Genomic DNA, 14,196 nt, shown 5'->3' on the forward strand with positions numbered 1-14,196 from the left:
CGATAGAAATTCAGGATAGCCCCCCCCCCCACACACAAACACTTCCTAGACAGAAAAAGAAACTAAAAATAAGTTGTAAGATCCTAGTTATCGCTGCACGAAACCAAAAGTAACTTTACCAATGACGCATATTGTGCGTCAATCTTAGAATAAAAAGATAGTTCTTGATTTGAAGTCAATAAAAGATACATAGATATTTCATACTACGGAATCTTACAACAGGTAAACATAAATATATTTGTAAAAAAGTACTCTTTTAGGTATGGCTAAATTTCTAGATAAATTAAAAAAATTTTAACTAAGAAGTAAGAAAAAGACTAAGGAATTATCAAGCACTAGTTTGAGAACACAGCGTTGCCCAGGATACTGAAAGTCATAGTTACTACCGACGTTTTACCACGCATAGTCATAAATTACAATTTTAGCTATTTTTTTCCTAAAAAAGTAAGCTTTCTCAACTTAAATTCTCCAAACCAAGTTAAGAACATTCCCTTGGTTCTCCCGAATTCCCAAATCAAAATTTGAGGCAAATCAGTCAAAGAGTTTATATAACGGACAAACAGAGATTACAACTACATAAATGTACCTTCCTATTTCCACCGGGTTACTTANTGGGCCAACTAACTAAAGAGAACCAGCTGTTAGGCCTCTATTAAACAAATTTATTAGAGGCTACCGCACTATGGAGGTTGAAACTTTGGTGTGGGATATTGGTATAATAAAATGCTTGATCTTGACATCCAAAGTGAGCACTTTTAAATTTAAAGATCAATGCTTGAGGCTCCAATTAATGTTCTCCGTGCAGGATATGACCATGACAGGATATCAAAGAGAAATTGAATTAAACCGTAGGTCAGCAGAAGATAATCTCGAGATTTACAACAAAAAGGAACAAAGGGAACACAACTTATTACTGCAGCTTACGACATTTCATATTTAAAGGTTGGGTCACGTTTTCGGATCCGGAGTTATTGCTTAATAAATTTTTTCATTTTTTTTGTTTTTCAAAGTGGAAAAAAATAACCGGACAAGATTTGAAGATCTAGTTTCTTAATTAGAGCTTCTTTTATTAGTATGAATAATTCCCAAAAAATCAGAAGACTGAATAATTTATGTTAAAACAAGAATTAAGATTTTTTTCTTATTTGGGATTTTTTTTATTAATTTTAGCATAGTGCAGTGCAGTCCAATTTAATCCAGCTCTTAACAAACCTCTTTTAGAAACACATTTTTTTATTTTACCCAATAAATATTAGCATATATAATGTTAAAAAAAATGATTTAAACATTTAGTTTTTTATTAAAAATTTCTTTTAATAAATTAAATAAAAAATGTTAGAATAAGATTTCAAACCTCTGATATTTTTGGTGAGCCCTGATGGCAATACATTGTAACATAAAACTAACAAGAGAATCCCGGACATAATAAGGAAATACGATAGGAACAGGGAAAGGGGAAAGGAATCGAGGGGAGACCGGAGGTGGGAACTGGAGTCAGAAAGGGGGGGGGAATGGAAAACTTATTATGCAGAAAAACAACTTGTAAATATACATACAGAATTGAATTAGAATAAGATAATCTAAATCTTAAAAATGTTCTTCATACATATTTTTAAATGTCTTTTTCAACTTTACATCATCATTTTATTTTATTTTATTTCTAATATTTTAGCTTTCAAAGTAAAATAAAAATTCTCTAACTAAACAGTTTCATTATTTTAAAGTTATCTGTTTACAGATAGGTGAATTAAATAAGCTTAGTTTGCTTGAACCTTAAATAGTTTTTTAACATTTTTATGTTTTGCAAACTTATTTCCGCTCGATATTTTAAACTATTTTTTTTGGCACACATATAATTATGCATTTTCAATTTTGTATGTTTAAAGAGATTTTACTCTTTTTTTCTTATGAAACACAAATTTCCACGGCCAGTTTTAATTTCTGTGAAAAACAGCTTTTGTAAACATGTCTTTGAATTTTTAGAAGAAAACTATTTTTGTTCTTGAAAGTGATTCCATGAAAATGTTTTACCTTAATGCTAATTTATAGATACAAAATTGTGTACACTCACTGCACACTCTGAATAGTGAATACAGTGCCAGAAAGAAAGTTAGTAATACAGGAAAGATGAACTAATGATATTAAGCTGAATATATGTACATAAATATGTATATAATATGGAAAAATATGGAATGTAAGAATATTGTATGATAATATTATTGTTAGATTCAAGGATGATACAGTTGGGTTTCTGGACAGAATCTGTTATAAATCTTTTACTCTCAGAAATTAAAAACTTTTTCATTAAAAAAATATAATGGTTCCAGGGTTATCTTTCTTAATTAGAAATTTTACCGTACATCTACTCTTCTTTCATTTTGACGTTAAAGCTACCTATTCTTCTATTCATTAATATACTTTGCTTGTCCATCTGTTTGTTTGTATCCAATTAAAGTCAAAACTGCCTAATCGATAGGATCTACGTTTTGGGTCAATCTATATGACCCCAGATAAGGTTTTATAAAAAAATTGTCTTAACAAAAAATTTCTTCGTTCACTAAATTTAAAAATCTACGAATTTAAACGGAAAAATTCGCAAAATAAGCTTTTTAGGGATCGAATCGAAGAAAATATGATGACTTGAGGAGCACAGCGAAAAGTTAATTTTTTATTAAAAGCGCCCTAAAAAGCTAGCATCTTAAAGGGAGTGACCGGTAATGTATGGAAGTTGAACCGAGATTGCAGTATCATTGAGAATTTTTTTTAGGATTCATTACGGTGCATATTTGTTCAACTAGAGCACAAATTCAATATGAAAAATCTTCAATGATTGTCCATTTTGGAGGGATGATTTTGAGAATCGGATTTTTTTAAATCATTCAAAACGACTAAGAAAAATGTAAGAAAAATGTAACAAAATTTCTACAGTAAACTAATTAGATGTTTAGGATAATATTTCTAATTAGAAATTTGTCAATTAAGCAATGTTAGAATCAATTGTTTCTTTTTAATCATTATTTTTATTTTCTTATTCGTTATGAATTTATTCACTGTTTTCTTCAAATTCTTCAAACGTCGTCTTTACATTAAAAATTCCAGGAAATATACAGAAAAATGTTTTGAACATTGAGACATTACAGAAAGAATAAGATAATTTATTTTCGATGATAAGATTTAATTTTTTTCTCAACCTGTTCCTAAACAACTAATTAGTTTACTGTAGAATTTTTACAGTTTTCGTGATCGTCATTGAGTAATTATCCCTCCAAAAGTGGACAATCTATGAGGATTTTAAAAATTGAATTTGCGCTCTTGCTGGACAAATATGGGCCGTAAAAACGTCTGATAGGTCTCAAATGAATCCTAAAAAATTTCTCAATAATACTGCAATCTCAGTTCAACTAGCATACATTGCCGGTCACTCCCTTTAAATATAACATTACACATAGGTATGTTGTGTAAGAACTGCAGAACTACAAAAAAGTTTAGAATAAAAAATCTCCTGAAAATTCTTACCACCTTTAAAATGTCTCTCCACGTCTGAGTCGTCCAATCTAATCAGAAACAACTTTTAACACATGTTTTGCCAATCAAATTTTTTAAGCGACTCTTTCTAAATAAAAGATTCATGTTTGTGCGCTTTAAAACTCTTTTAAGAGTTAAGCTTTCTTTAAAATGCTACGAAATATGTAGTTTTTACGGGTACTGATGCTGTGAATTGTCAATACCATTCTGTAAAACTTTCAAATCTATAAAATTACATGCAACTAAAATTTGAGAATTGCTAAAGTAAATTTAAAAGGCAGTGTCGACGCAGACAAGAGTTTCAAGTGGTCCTCTATTTAAAGAGTTGCAGGTCTGATTCACAATGCTGCTTTGTCTGATCAACAATCAGGAAGATATCGTCGTAAAAGCGATAAGTTCTGACAGTATCATTTGTTCAGACAGAGAAACTTCAGTTAAAAACTATCAATTTTCAGGTAGAAAAATCGAGATATCCTCACCAGTTTGCTTAAGTGTGAAGCAGGCATACAACCCTTTAAATGGAGGGGGTGCAGTGGGGGGATGTAAGGATGATTAAAAGTTAGTATTCCTTAAAGACTCTAAAGTATAGTCCGCGGCATCACCTTCGTCCGTCACACTCGTCCGGTTTAGATTTCTCTTCAGGAGGGACGAACATCTAGATCAGAAGACGACTAATATATTTTAACGGACACCATTTAGATTACATTTATAGAATGGAAGACATAGCAGTACATTTAAGTATAAAGGAGGGAGGAGTGTAGTAAGGAATAAGGATTGATCTAAGTTTATCTGTTGGCATTAATATAGTTTCTAATGGTATCTTATGATATGGAACAGTAAAAAAAATGCATATTTCATTAATGTCATATCTAGTAAAGAAACATATATATCGCAGAAGCCCCTCCCCCCTCTCCGTTATGTTATCTATTCATGTTATTTATGTATTATTTGTCTTCCCCTATTAATGGGTGAACCCAAAAAGTCCGATTCTTTTAAGGCCTATAGTTTTTGCGAATTCAAAAATCTCATAAAATGGCGTCGTAAAAACAGCCAATAAAACGAGTCAACATTTACAATATAGGACATAAAGCACCCTACTACATTTTAACTAAAACTTGCTTACATTTTCAGCAAGTGTTTATATCGACGAACCATGGTCGGCGAAATATATTAAGTAACTAAGAAAACAAATAGTTGTCATTCTTGTTCTAGGGGTCCAGGCACCTAAGTTTAAATCTCCCAAATACCAGTTTAGGGCCAAATGGTGAAGTGGGGATGGGAGGGGTGGGGATGGGAGGGGGGGAGCTTGGTTGGAAGCAATATATGTAGACTACAGGTATGGGCGCTAGGATTAGCGTTTATTTATCTAATTAGAAACATCAAACAAACAAACAAAATTTAAAAGTTTNTAACACAGTTATCAAATCATGAAAAGGATGTTATCACAGTAATGATTATGAAAAGTTGTAACACAGTTATCAAATCATGAAAAGGATGTTATCACAGTAATGATTATGAAAAGTTGTAACACAGTTATCAAATCATGAAAAGGATGTTATCACAGTAATGATTATGAAAAGTTGTAACACAGTTATCAAATCATGAAAAGGATGTTATCACAGTAATGATTATGAAAAGTTGTAACACAGTTATCAAATCATGAAAAGGATGTTATCACAGTAATGATTATGAAAAGTTGTAACACAGTTATCAAATCATGAAAAGGATGTTATCACAGTAATGATTATGAAAAGTTGTAACACAGTTATCAAATCATGAAAAGGATGTTATCACAGTAATGATTATGAAAAGTTGTAACACAGTTATCAAATCATGAAAAGGATGTTATCACAGTAATGATTATGAAAAGTTGTAACACAGTTATCAAATCATGAAAAGGATGTTATCACAGTAATGATTATGAAAAGTTGTAACACAGTTATCAAATCATGAAAAGGATGTTATCACAGTAATGATTATGAAAAGTTGTAACACAGTTATCAAATCATGAAAAGGATGTTATCACAGTAATGATTATGAAAAGTTGTAACACAGTTATCAAATCATGAAAAGGATGTTATCACAGTAATGATTATGAAAAGTTGTAACACAGTTATCAAATCATGAAAAGGATGTTATCACAGTAATGATTATGAAAAGTTGTAACACAGTTATCAAATCATGAAAAGGATGTTATCACAGTAATGATTATGAAAAGTTGTAACACAGTTATCAAATCATGAAAAGGATGTTATCACAGTAATGATTATGAAAAGTTGTAACACAGTTATCAAATCATGAAAAGGATGTTAACACAGTTATCAAATCATGAAAAGGATGTTATCACAGTTATCAGATTATGAAAAGGATGTTAACACAGTTATCAAATCATTAAAATGATGTTACTACAGTTATCAGAGCATGAAAAGTTGTAACATAGTTATCAAATCATAAAAAGGATGTTAACACATTTATCAAATCAAGAAAAGGATGTTCACACAGTTAATAAATCATGATTAGGATGTTAACACAATTATCAAACCATGAAAAGGATGTAAACACAGTTATCAGATCCTGTAAAGGTTATGACACAGTTATCAGATCATGAACAGGATGTTAAAACAGAACTATCAAATCATGAAAAGGATGTTATCACAGTTATCAGATTATGAAAAGGATGTTGACACAGTTATAAAATCATGAAAACGATGTTATTACATTTATCAGATCATGAAAATATTGTTACACATTTATCAGATCATAAAAATGTTGTTTAACAGTTATCAAATCATGCAAAGGTTGTTCAAGGAGCTGTCGAACTTATTTCAAGCTTCCATCAAGTTTAATGCATTACATACCCAATTCACATTAGTGTCATTTAGCCGGAAACCTGATTTCGTCATATTTTTTTATGTCTTCAGATAAAAATAATCTTAGTGTTAGATCAAAAATTAAAGATGACTCAAATAGTTGTACTTGGACAAGGTTTGAAGCGTACCGTTGTGAATTGAACATACAAATTTTTAAATGAAAGGGTCACTTGGAATGACGTCGACGTATAAACAACAACATCTAATTTCCTCTTTAATCAGTGTCCAGTCCATACATTGGATGTACGGGTAAAAATAAACATTTTCACTGATAAAAAAAAACATTATTTTAGGAAATATTTCTGAGGAAAAATTACACCACTGTTATATATTCTTGAGAGATTTGAACTACAGATGGAAAGGTGAAGTGCAGCTATAATCTAATCTGAGCCCTTCTATTTGATAAATCCTTTCAATTCAAGAAATCTTTAAACGTCAAAATAAAATTTCGTTTTCAAATATTAGGTCATTAATTAATATATATATATATCATAGCTTTAGGGCCTATCGAGGTATTTAAAAATGACCTTTCCATTAGCAAGTCGAATTTAATAATCACTACACTTTAAATGGTCTAATCTTTTCCTAATGTTAATTTTTACTTAAAAGTGTGCCTACTATTTCATAAACAATCATTTTCAAACAATTTTTCAACGTCAAACTTTCTCAAGAAACCAGACAGAAGGGAACAGAGGAGTTGGTAGGGGTTAGGTCATATTGTCATAATTATAAATATAATTATTTANCATCTTCCTAGAGAACAAAAATTTAGTACAGGGGTACGTATATATATATATATTCTCATAAAGCTTCAATGGAACAAATTTTAAAAAACCAATACCTCAACAAATTTGTAAATCAAATAATTTTTTTTTAAGGAGGGTGGGGTGTTTAAAAAAAGGTTCAGTAAGTATAATTTTAGAAAAACTATTATTTTTGAAAAAGATATAAGATAAACAAAGAAACAAACCCATTTAGCTAAATCTTAGTTTCTTTAAGTAAATTCCATTAAAATCAGAATTTTATTTATTAAAAGGTGTTGACACCATGTATTGTATACACTATTTCTAAATATACACCCCTGGTCTAAATCATAGAAAAATACCTTCTTCCATGTCTGAATGTAACATATAAAAATTCAATAAACATTTTTTAACTGTTGCTTTTAAGCTAAACTTTTAGTTTTAACAGTCAGTTAATTTACAGAAAGATTTACAGAAAGAAAAAAAGTGACAGAGAGAGGAAAGGAAAATAAGAATTATTGTAATAATATCACTTTAATAGCTGGCCCGGCGTAGCCCGTGGAATTTTAATTTTTTTTTATTTCGAATTTTAAAGAAGATTATAAAGAAAAATGAGAGTTTTGAAAAAAAGTCTATCTTTTTTAGTCTATGCTACTCCCAAGCAGGGTACCCATGGGTTTCCTTAATTATTTCAGCCGTTTGGCTATGGCTAACCTATTTGTTTGAGCTAAGAGCTTTATTATAAATGATAATAATAATACCTGAGAGCTAGCTCTAGGGCATCTAACCAGCATTTGCCTGCTGCATTGGTTGGAGCTCGGAATATGAGGTGAGAAGTTGGAAGGGGTTGAACAACTGCTCCAATATTCTCACCCTAAAACATGTTTCTCCTTTAAATGGACTGTAAGCGTAATTTTAAGTGGCCCTTTTTGAAAAGATGGCATTTTCCGATTCACAATGGTACCTTTAACACCTTTATCTGATCAAAAATGTGGAAGATATTTTTGTTTTTAAGGTTTAAAAGATTTAATATTCTGATATACTACATTACGTTCTCCTGCAGAAGAAATGAGCAATTAGTGTTAGCAGCAAAAGCAGAGAAATTATAATTGAAAATAATCGGTTTTCAAAAGTGTAAACATTGATATCTAATTTATGCTTGATCAGCCTAAGCTAATAAGGGTACCGTTGTAAATCGGGCATGGAGGCGCACTTGACATTATCCATATCATTTCCTTGAATTAAAATTATTTTGTTCATTTTCCAAAACTTGTATTTTATTTATAATTTTAATGGTTGAAGTCGTAAAGGGTTCTTTACAAAGGAACTTGGCGAATTTCTTCTTACCAAGAACTTCAATGTATTTAAAACTTAATTACGCCATAAAACGCTTTAACTTTGTCAAAAGAAAAAATGAAAGTTTAAACTCAGATTGTCAAAATGACGTTTAATCAGAAGTTAAAAATTATGTAAGATTATAAAAAAAACATATTTCTTATGCAATGCCTAAGTTTGATTGCATATTAACGATTGCAAGTTTAGGGTGAATCAAAAAGTTCAAATTTCTGAGAAAAATTTCATCGACTTGTAATCTTATTTCCTTGTCCTTTTTATGTCCAGTCGGGTTATAGTCGGGTTGTAGTTAAGGAAACAGTCTGGCATTCCTTTTTCCATTTCTTAAAATAAAGCATTATCTTTTCATATATATAAGAAAGACCCCCCAGCCATTTCATTCCACCATATGCTTAACGATAGTAGAATCCGGATGGAACAAAATTCGTCTCCATTAGATTCGGATGCTAAACGCTGAAATTGCATTGACTGTCATCTACATCTATATATATTTGCTTAATTATTTGTCTGTCTGTCTGTTTGTATGCATCCAATAAACGCAAAGCGGCTGAAACAATCGAGCCCAATTAAAAATAGCAACTTTCACACTTTTTATTGTGAAAGGGGGCATGAAGCGCCCTAAAAGCCTAGTGTAATATAAAAGAACTGTTAAGTCTGCAAAATTAGAAGAAAGAATCTAGTTTGTATAATCGGATGTCGACCGGATCTTCCGAATACTGCTTTCATTTATTCATTCGAATCAGTAGGTATTATTCAGGGGGTTCTTTCACATCTAAGGTACTACGGACGAAATTTAAGTAACCTCATATTTAATGCTCGATTCGCAAGGTTCAAATGTCGTATGACAAAAACAAATTATGATGTTCTTGCTATTTCTATCTATAACTAGATATGTTCGAATTCTAGCTTCTTTCCATCATTACTTGCGGATTTATGTTGCAGAGGCAATGAGGATAATAAACAGAATTCAACAATTGGCAGATTGGGGTGTCATTTTAATCAACGTTTAAAGTAAATTGAAAAAAAAATAAAATTTGGACATTTTGAGTTTAAGTCTTGTTTTCCTATTAGTTCGCAGGTTGAGAGGATTATAGTTCCAATCCAGTGTCCGCTCTGAAATCAGATTAAAGGGAATGTTTCACAAATACATAAAGGGGGTAATGAAACATTAGAATTGGTATTTTTCATTGTTGCGAAGTAAATTTTTTTTAACTTTTGTAGATAAACAATTTTTCAAAAATTATAAAAAATGCTTTTATACTATTATTAGTATTATTAGTATTAGTATTATTAATAATTATTAATAATATTTACCTAATAATCAATAATTAATCGATAAAACAAAGATTTTCACCTTTGCTTTCTGAGATCTATACAGCAGAAGAAGGCCAGGCTTTAGTACACACCATAGTTTAGTCCAGCTTTTCAAGGAGCCTCGAACCTTGACAGAGAAATCGTTGAGTTCAGTGTTAAAGGGACGTTATTAGCAATTTTAAGTGAATCTCCATGCAAAATTAGGAATGCCCGATTCACAGCAGTACCCTTGAAACTTTTTCTGATAAAAAATGTGAAAGATATTGTCGTTTTTCAGGATCAAAAAGTTTTTTTTATAATTATTCCTATAGGGTTTCCTGCATTAGAAATGCACCAGTCACTTAGGTAAAGAAATCACAATCAATCAATCGGACTTTAAGGGACACCCTTTGACAACGTCTCAATCCCACTGTTACTGTACTATGCTGGGATTGAAATAAGGATTTACAATTCGCAGATGAAGCTATAAAAGCCTTTAGAAAAATCAATCAATCAATCAAATTTCGGCTCTGGTAATTAAATATTTGAAAATATTTGCAGCGGACATCTTATATTTGCCAGATTACAGAGCGATTAACAGTAATCTTAGTAGTTCATTGTCACTCAAGTACAGGATTAAAGAGTAACGTTGAGAATTCGACATGTCACTTTAACTTTGGAGATTCACTTGAAATCATGTCCACAGTCCCTTTACAGTAAGCCTTGATTTTACGAGATTAAAGCTGAAAAAATCAAAAAATCATCCTTTTACAGTATACAGTCTTGTCACTTGTAAACATATCAGTCTTTTTAACAAATATATAAATCATCTCTTTTTAGCCTTCTAACTGGGATAATATTTTGTTTAGATTTTTTAAAGTGACAAAAAATAGAATATCCTTTCCCTAAGCCTTTAAAATTATTTTTAATAAACCAAATTTTAATTTACACAACTAAAATAGAATTAATATTTAGATTTTAATCATCAAATTAAAATTTCCTTAAAAATTTCTTTATTGCTTTGAATTGGATTCAAGTAGGGTTTCAAAGGCAAGTTGATTTTACTTGCGCGCAATTCCGAGCCCATTAATTTCGCACAATTTCGAGCAATTTTGCGCAATGGAATTCTGATTGAAAACCTTGATAGCTCGAACTTTACTGATCCAATCTAGCAGAATTCAAAGGTTCATAGTATCAACTATTGCTTTACATAAGGTTGCACACATATTAAAAGTATAAAATTGTAGTGTTTAACAAGTTTTCAGTTCCTTATATGCAACAGCATACAAAATTAATGTCATTTAAGTATTTTGAATTTAGCGAAGGATTAATCTGAAAAATTTTCTCAGCAGTCTTAATTTTTGTTCCTCTTTTTACCATTGTGCATATTCATTTTAATCCTTGTGTGCAAAAAAACGAATTTACAACAAAGAAAATAAGAAAGATATTTCTTGCTCGCTTTTAAAAGAAACAGATCTGAATAAAATATATACAACTCTCAAATGGAAAAATGCAGTTGCTGGAAAAATCTAATTCAGGATTGCATAACTCTTTCCTCACTTGTTTTCATTTATAACATCTTGCTTTTTTAAATCGTCCAATAACCAATCTGCAGTACAGTGTTATTATTTACCTTTAACCAATCTGCAGTACAGTGATGGTATTTACCTTTAACCAATCTGCAGTACAGTGATGGTATTTACCTTTAACCAATCTGCAGTACAACTACATTGTTTATCTTTAGCCAATCTGCAGTACAATTATATTGTTTACCTTTAACCAATCTGCAGTACAATTACATTGTTTACCTTTAACCCACCTGCAGTACAATTATATTGTTTACCTTTAACCAGTCTATATTGTTTACCTTTAACCCATCTACAGTACAATTTTATTGTTTACCTTTAACCCACCTGCAGTGCAATTATATTGTTTACCTTTAACCCACCTACAGTACAATTTTATTGTTTACCTTTAACCCACCTGCAGTACAATTTTATTGTTTACCTTTAACCAGTCTGCAGTACAATTTTACTGTTTACCTTTAACCCACTTGCAGTACAATTATATTGTTTACCTTTAACCCACCTGCAGTACAATTATATTGTTCACCTTTAACCCACCTGCAGTACAATTACATTGTTTACCTTTAACTAATCTGCAAAACAATTATATTGTTTACCTATAACCAATCTGCAGTACAGTCAGTAATGCTATTTACCTTTAACCAATCTGCATTACAATTAAATTGCTAACCTTTAGCCAATCTGCAGTACAATTACATTGTTTACCTTTAACCAATCTGCATGACAACAATATTGATTACCTTTAACCAATCTGCAGTACAATAATGATGTTTACCTTTAGCCAATATGCAGTACAATAATAATGTTTACCTTAAACCAATCCGCAGAACAATTATATTGTTTACATTTAAACATTTTCAAGTACAATATTATTATTTACCTTTAACCAATCAGCCAGTACAATAATAGATTCATCTTTAAATGTTGATAAAAGTTCTTTTTCTACACGTTTCTTCTCCTTTCTACAAAAACATAAGGTCAATATGGAAAATGGAAGATCAAAGTCAAAAGGTAAAGATGAAAAAAATAAGGATGCAAAACAGTGCTTAGAATCCGGATCCGTTGGATCCGTAACATTTTGGCTTCCTGGATCCGGATCCAAGGGGCAAAATGTCAATCAAAAAATGAAAAAAATAAAAATTTTACTCTTTAAACTCAAACCTAAACTGTTTAAAAAGAAAAATCATCAAAACTTTTCTTATTGCAGATTTGTACGTCAAGTTTAATCATAAAAATAAGCAAAAAAAATTAATTTGAATATTTTTTTTTGTTAACAAATCAGAAATTTTTTTCATGACCTGGATATGGATCAGGAACCATTTTTTCTCTTGCAGATCCATAATACTGGATCCTAAGCGCTGATGGAAAGTAAGAAAAGGAGGACAACAGAAGATAGATATGAAGAATGAAAAAAAGTAATTTTTTGCTAAGATTTAAAATCAAAAACGGTCACGTCTATCAGAAAGTATCTAGATCTCTTGTATTTTGAGATGCACTAATCCGAATTTTCTAATCCCTATATCTTCGCAACCTTTGATATTTCAAACTTGGATTATTTGATCTAATTTTTAGTTTTATATATCCAAGGTCTACAGAGAAGAAAAAAGGATAAGAAATTCAGAGTTAGTGGAAAGAACTCAGTTCTTTTTGAGAGAAAAAAATGTGATATTGTATTGAATTCCAATTACCTGTAAATTCGGCGTTGAGCCTTATAGCTTTCCTTCCTATCCAGCCTGCCGTCTCCTTTACCCTACAATATATACCATATTAGAACAAGAAACTTTAATAATTACATTTCTTTTTAAGAGTAAAAAAAGAGATCTTCAGTGAGATCAAATAAAATGCATGCAAAAGAGTTAATTAAGCTCCTATGTACATTGTTATATAAAAAAATGGAAAAGAGTTTTCAAGGTGACGAAAAAATTAAAGCCAAAGATATAAAACAACTTTATTTTTTTTCTAGCCCTGCTGAAGCTTTTAGCCTTTGAAATTACGTTGAAAGACCCTTTAATCAAGATAATATATGAAAAAACATGAATAAATAATTATTCCAAGCAAAGAATTTACAATTGTTTTTTTCAAAATGTCCGTTTGTTAAATATAATGTTTAAAGTTTGTTCTGCGGACAAACAACACTTCAAAGGTTAATACTTGCATAATGAAAAACAAAAACATGTTAAGAACAGGGGTATACACTTCAAGTTAGAGGGATATATGATTTTCCAAGATTAGTTTTTTTAGTTTAGTTTTTTGATTACTCCAAGAACCCATATAGGAGTGTAGTAGGAGTTACAATGTGTTATGCTTTTTTGTTTGTTTCTTATTGTTATCGCATTTTTTTTGTTTTATTGATTTAATTCTTTACATTTTTTTAATAATTTATCTTTTTTACTTTGCCTGTTTTTTCTTTTATTTTTTATTGATTCTTTGACATTTTCTGTTCTTTTTTATTTTTGGCGGAGATTTTTTTCTTGTTTTTGCTATATTACATCATATACCATGAGTATATAAAAACAAATAAATAGAATGAGCTTATTACCCAAAAATATATATAAATGTAAAATGTCCTTATAAACATGTATATTTAGTATATACACATATTTACAAACCAATATTGTTTTATGTTATAATCTTAAATAATTAACATTTATATCTTCAAATATTTTGTAGAATAGTTTTTGAGAAAAGTTAATCCTAATCTCCTAGATTTGTGTATTTTCGTAAGAAACACTCACAGTATTAAACCTACATTGTTTGAACATAAATATTATATCTTATAAAGGAGGTAGGGGGGGGGGATTATACCTGCGTGCCCCCATCGCTACC

The 14,196-nt window shown here is 30.4% G+C and overlaps 1 protein-coding gene across 1 annotated transcript in view; it reads right to left on the reverse strand.

The window, feature by feature from the left end:
* Positions 1 to 14,196, reverse strand: part of LOC111698609 (oxysterol-binding protein-related protein 8) — a 45,708-nt gene that overhangs the window by 15,341 nt on the left and 16,171 nt on the right. Inside the window, exons 7-14 of the mRNA XM_023469015.1 lie at positions 13,059 to 13,120; positions 12,251 to 12,332; positions 9,846 to 9,932; positions 9,496 to 9,604; positions 8,185 to 8,195; positions 7,900 to 8,012; positions 4,094 to 4,180; positions 3,517 to 3,554 (exon numbers count right to left, since the gene is read on the reverse strand). Coding sequence (XP_023324783.1) covers positions 3,517 to 3,554; positions 4,094 to 4,180; positions 7,900 to 8,012; positions 8,185 to 8,195; positions 9,496 to 9,604; positions 9,846 to 9,932; positions 12,251 to 12,332; positions 13,059 to 13,120 — 589 coding nt within the window. The remainder of the gene's footprint in view (positions 1 to 3,516; positions 3,555 to 4,093; positions 4,181 to 7,899; positions 8,013 to 8,184; positions 8,196 to 9,495; positions 9,605 to 9,845; positions 9,933 to 12,250; positions 12,333 to 13,058; positions 13,121 to 14,196) is intronic.

The sequence above is a fragment of the Eurytemora carolleeae genome, unplaced genomic scaffold (genome assembly GCF_000591075.1).
Source record: "Eurytemora carolleeae unplaced genomic scaffold, Eaff_2.0 scaffold77, whole genome shotgun sequence".
NCBI classification, from domain to species: Eukaryota; Metazoa; Arthropoda; class Copepoda; order Calanoida; family Temoridae; genus Eurytemora; species Eurytemora carolleeae.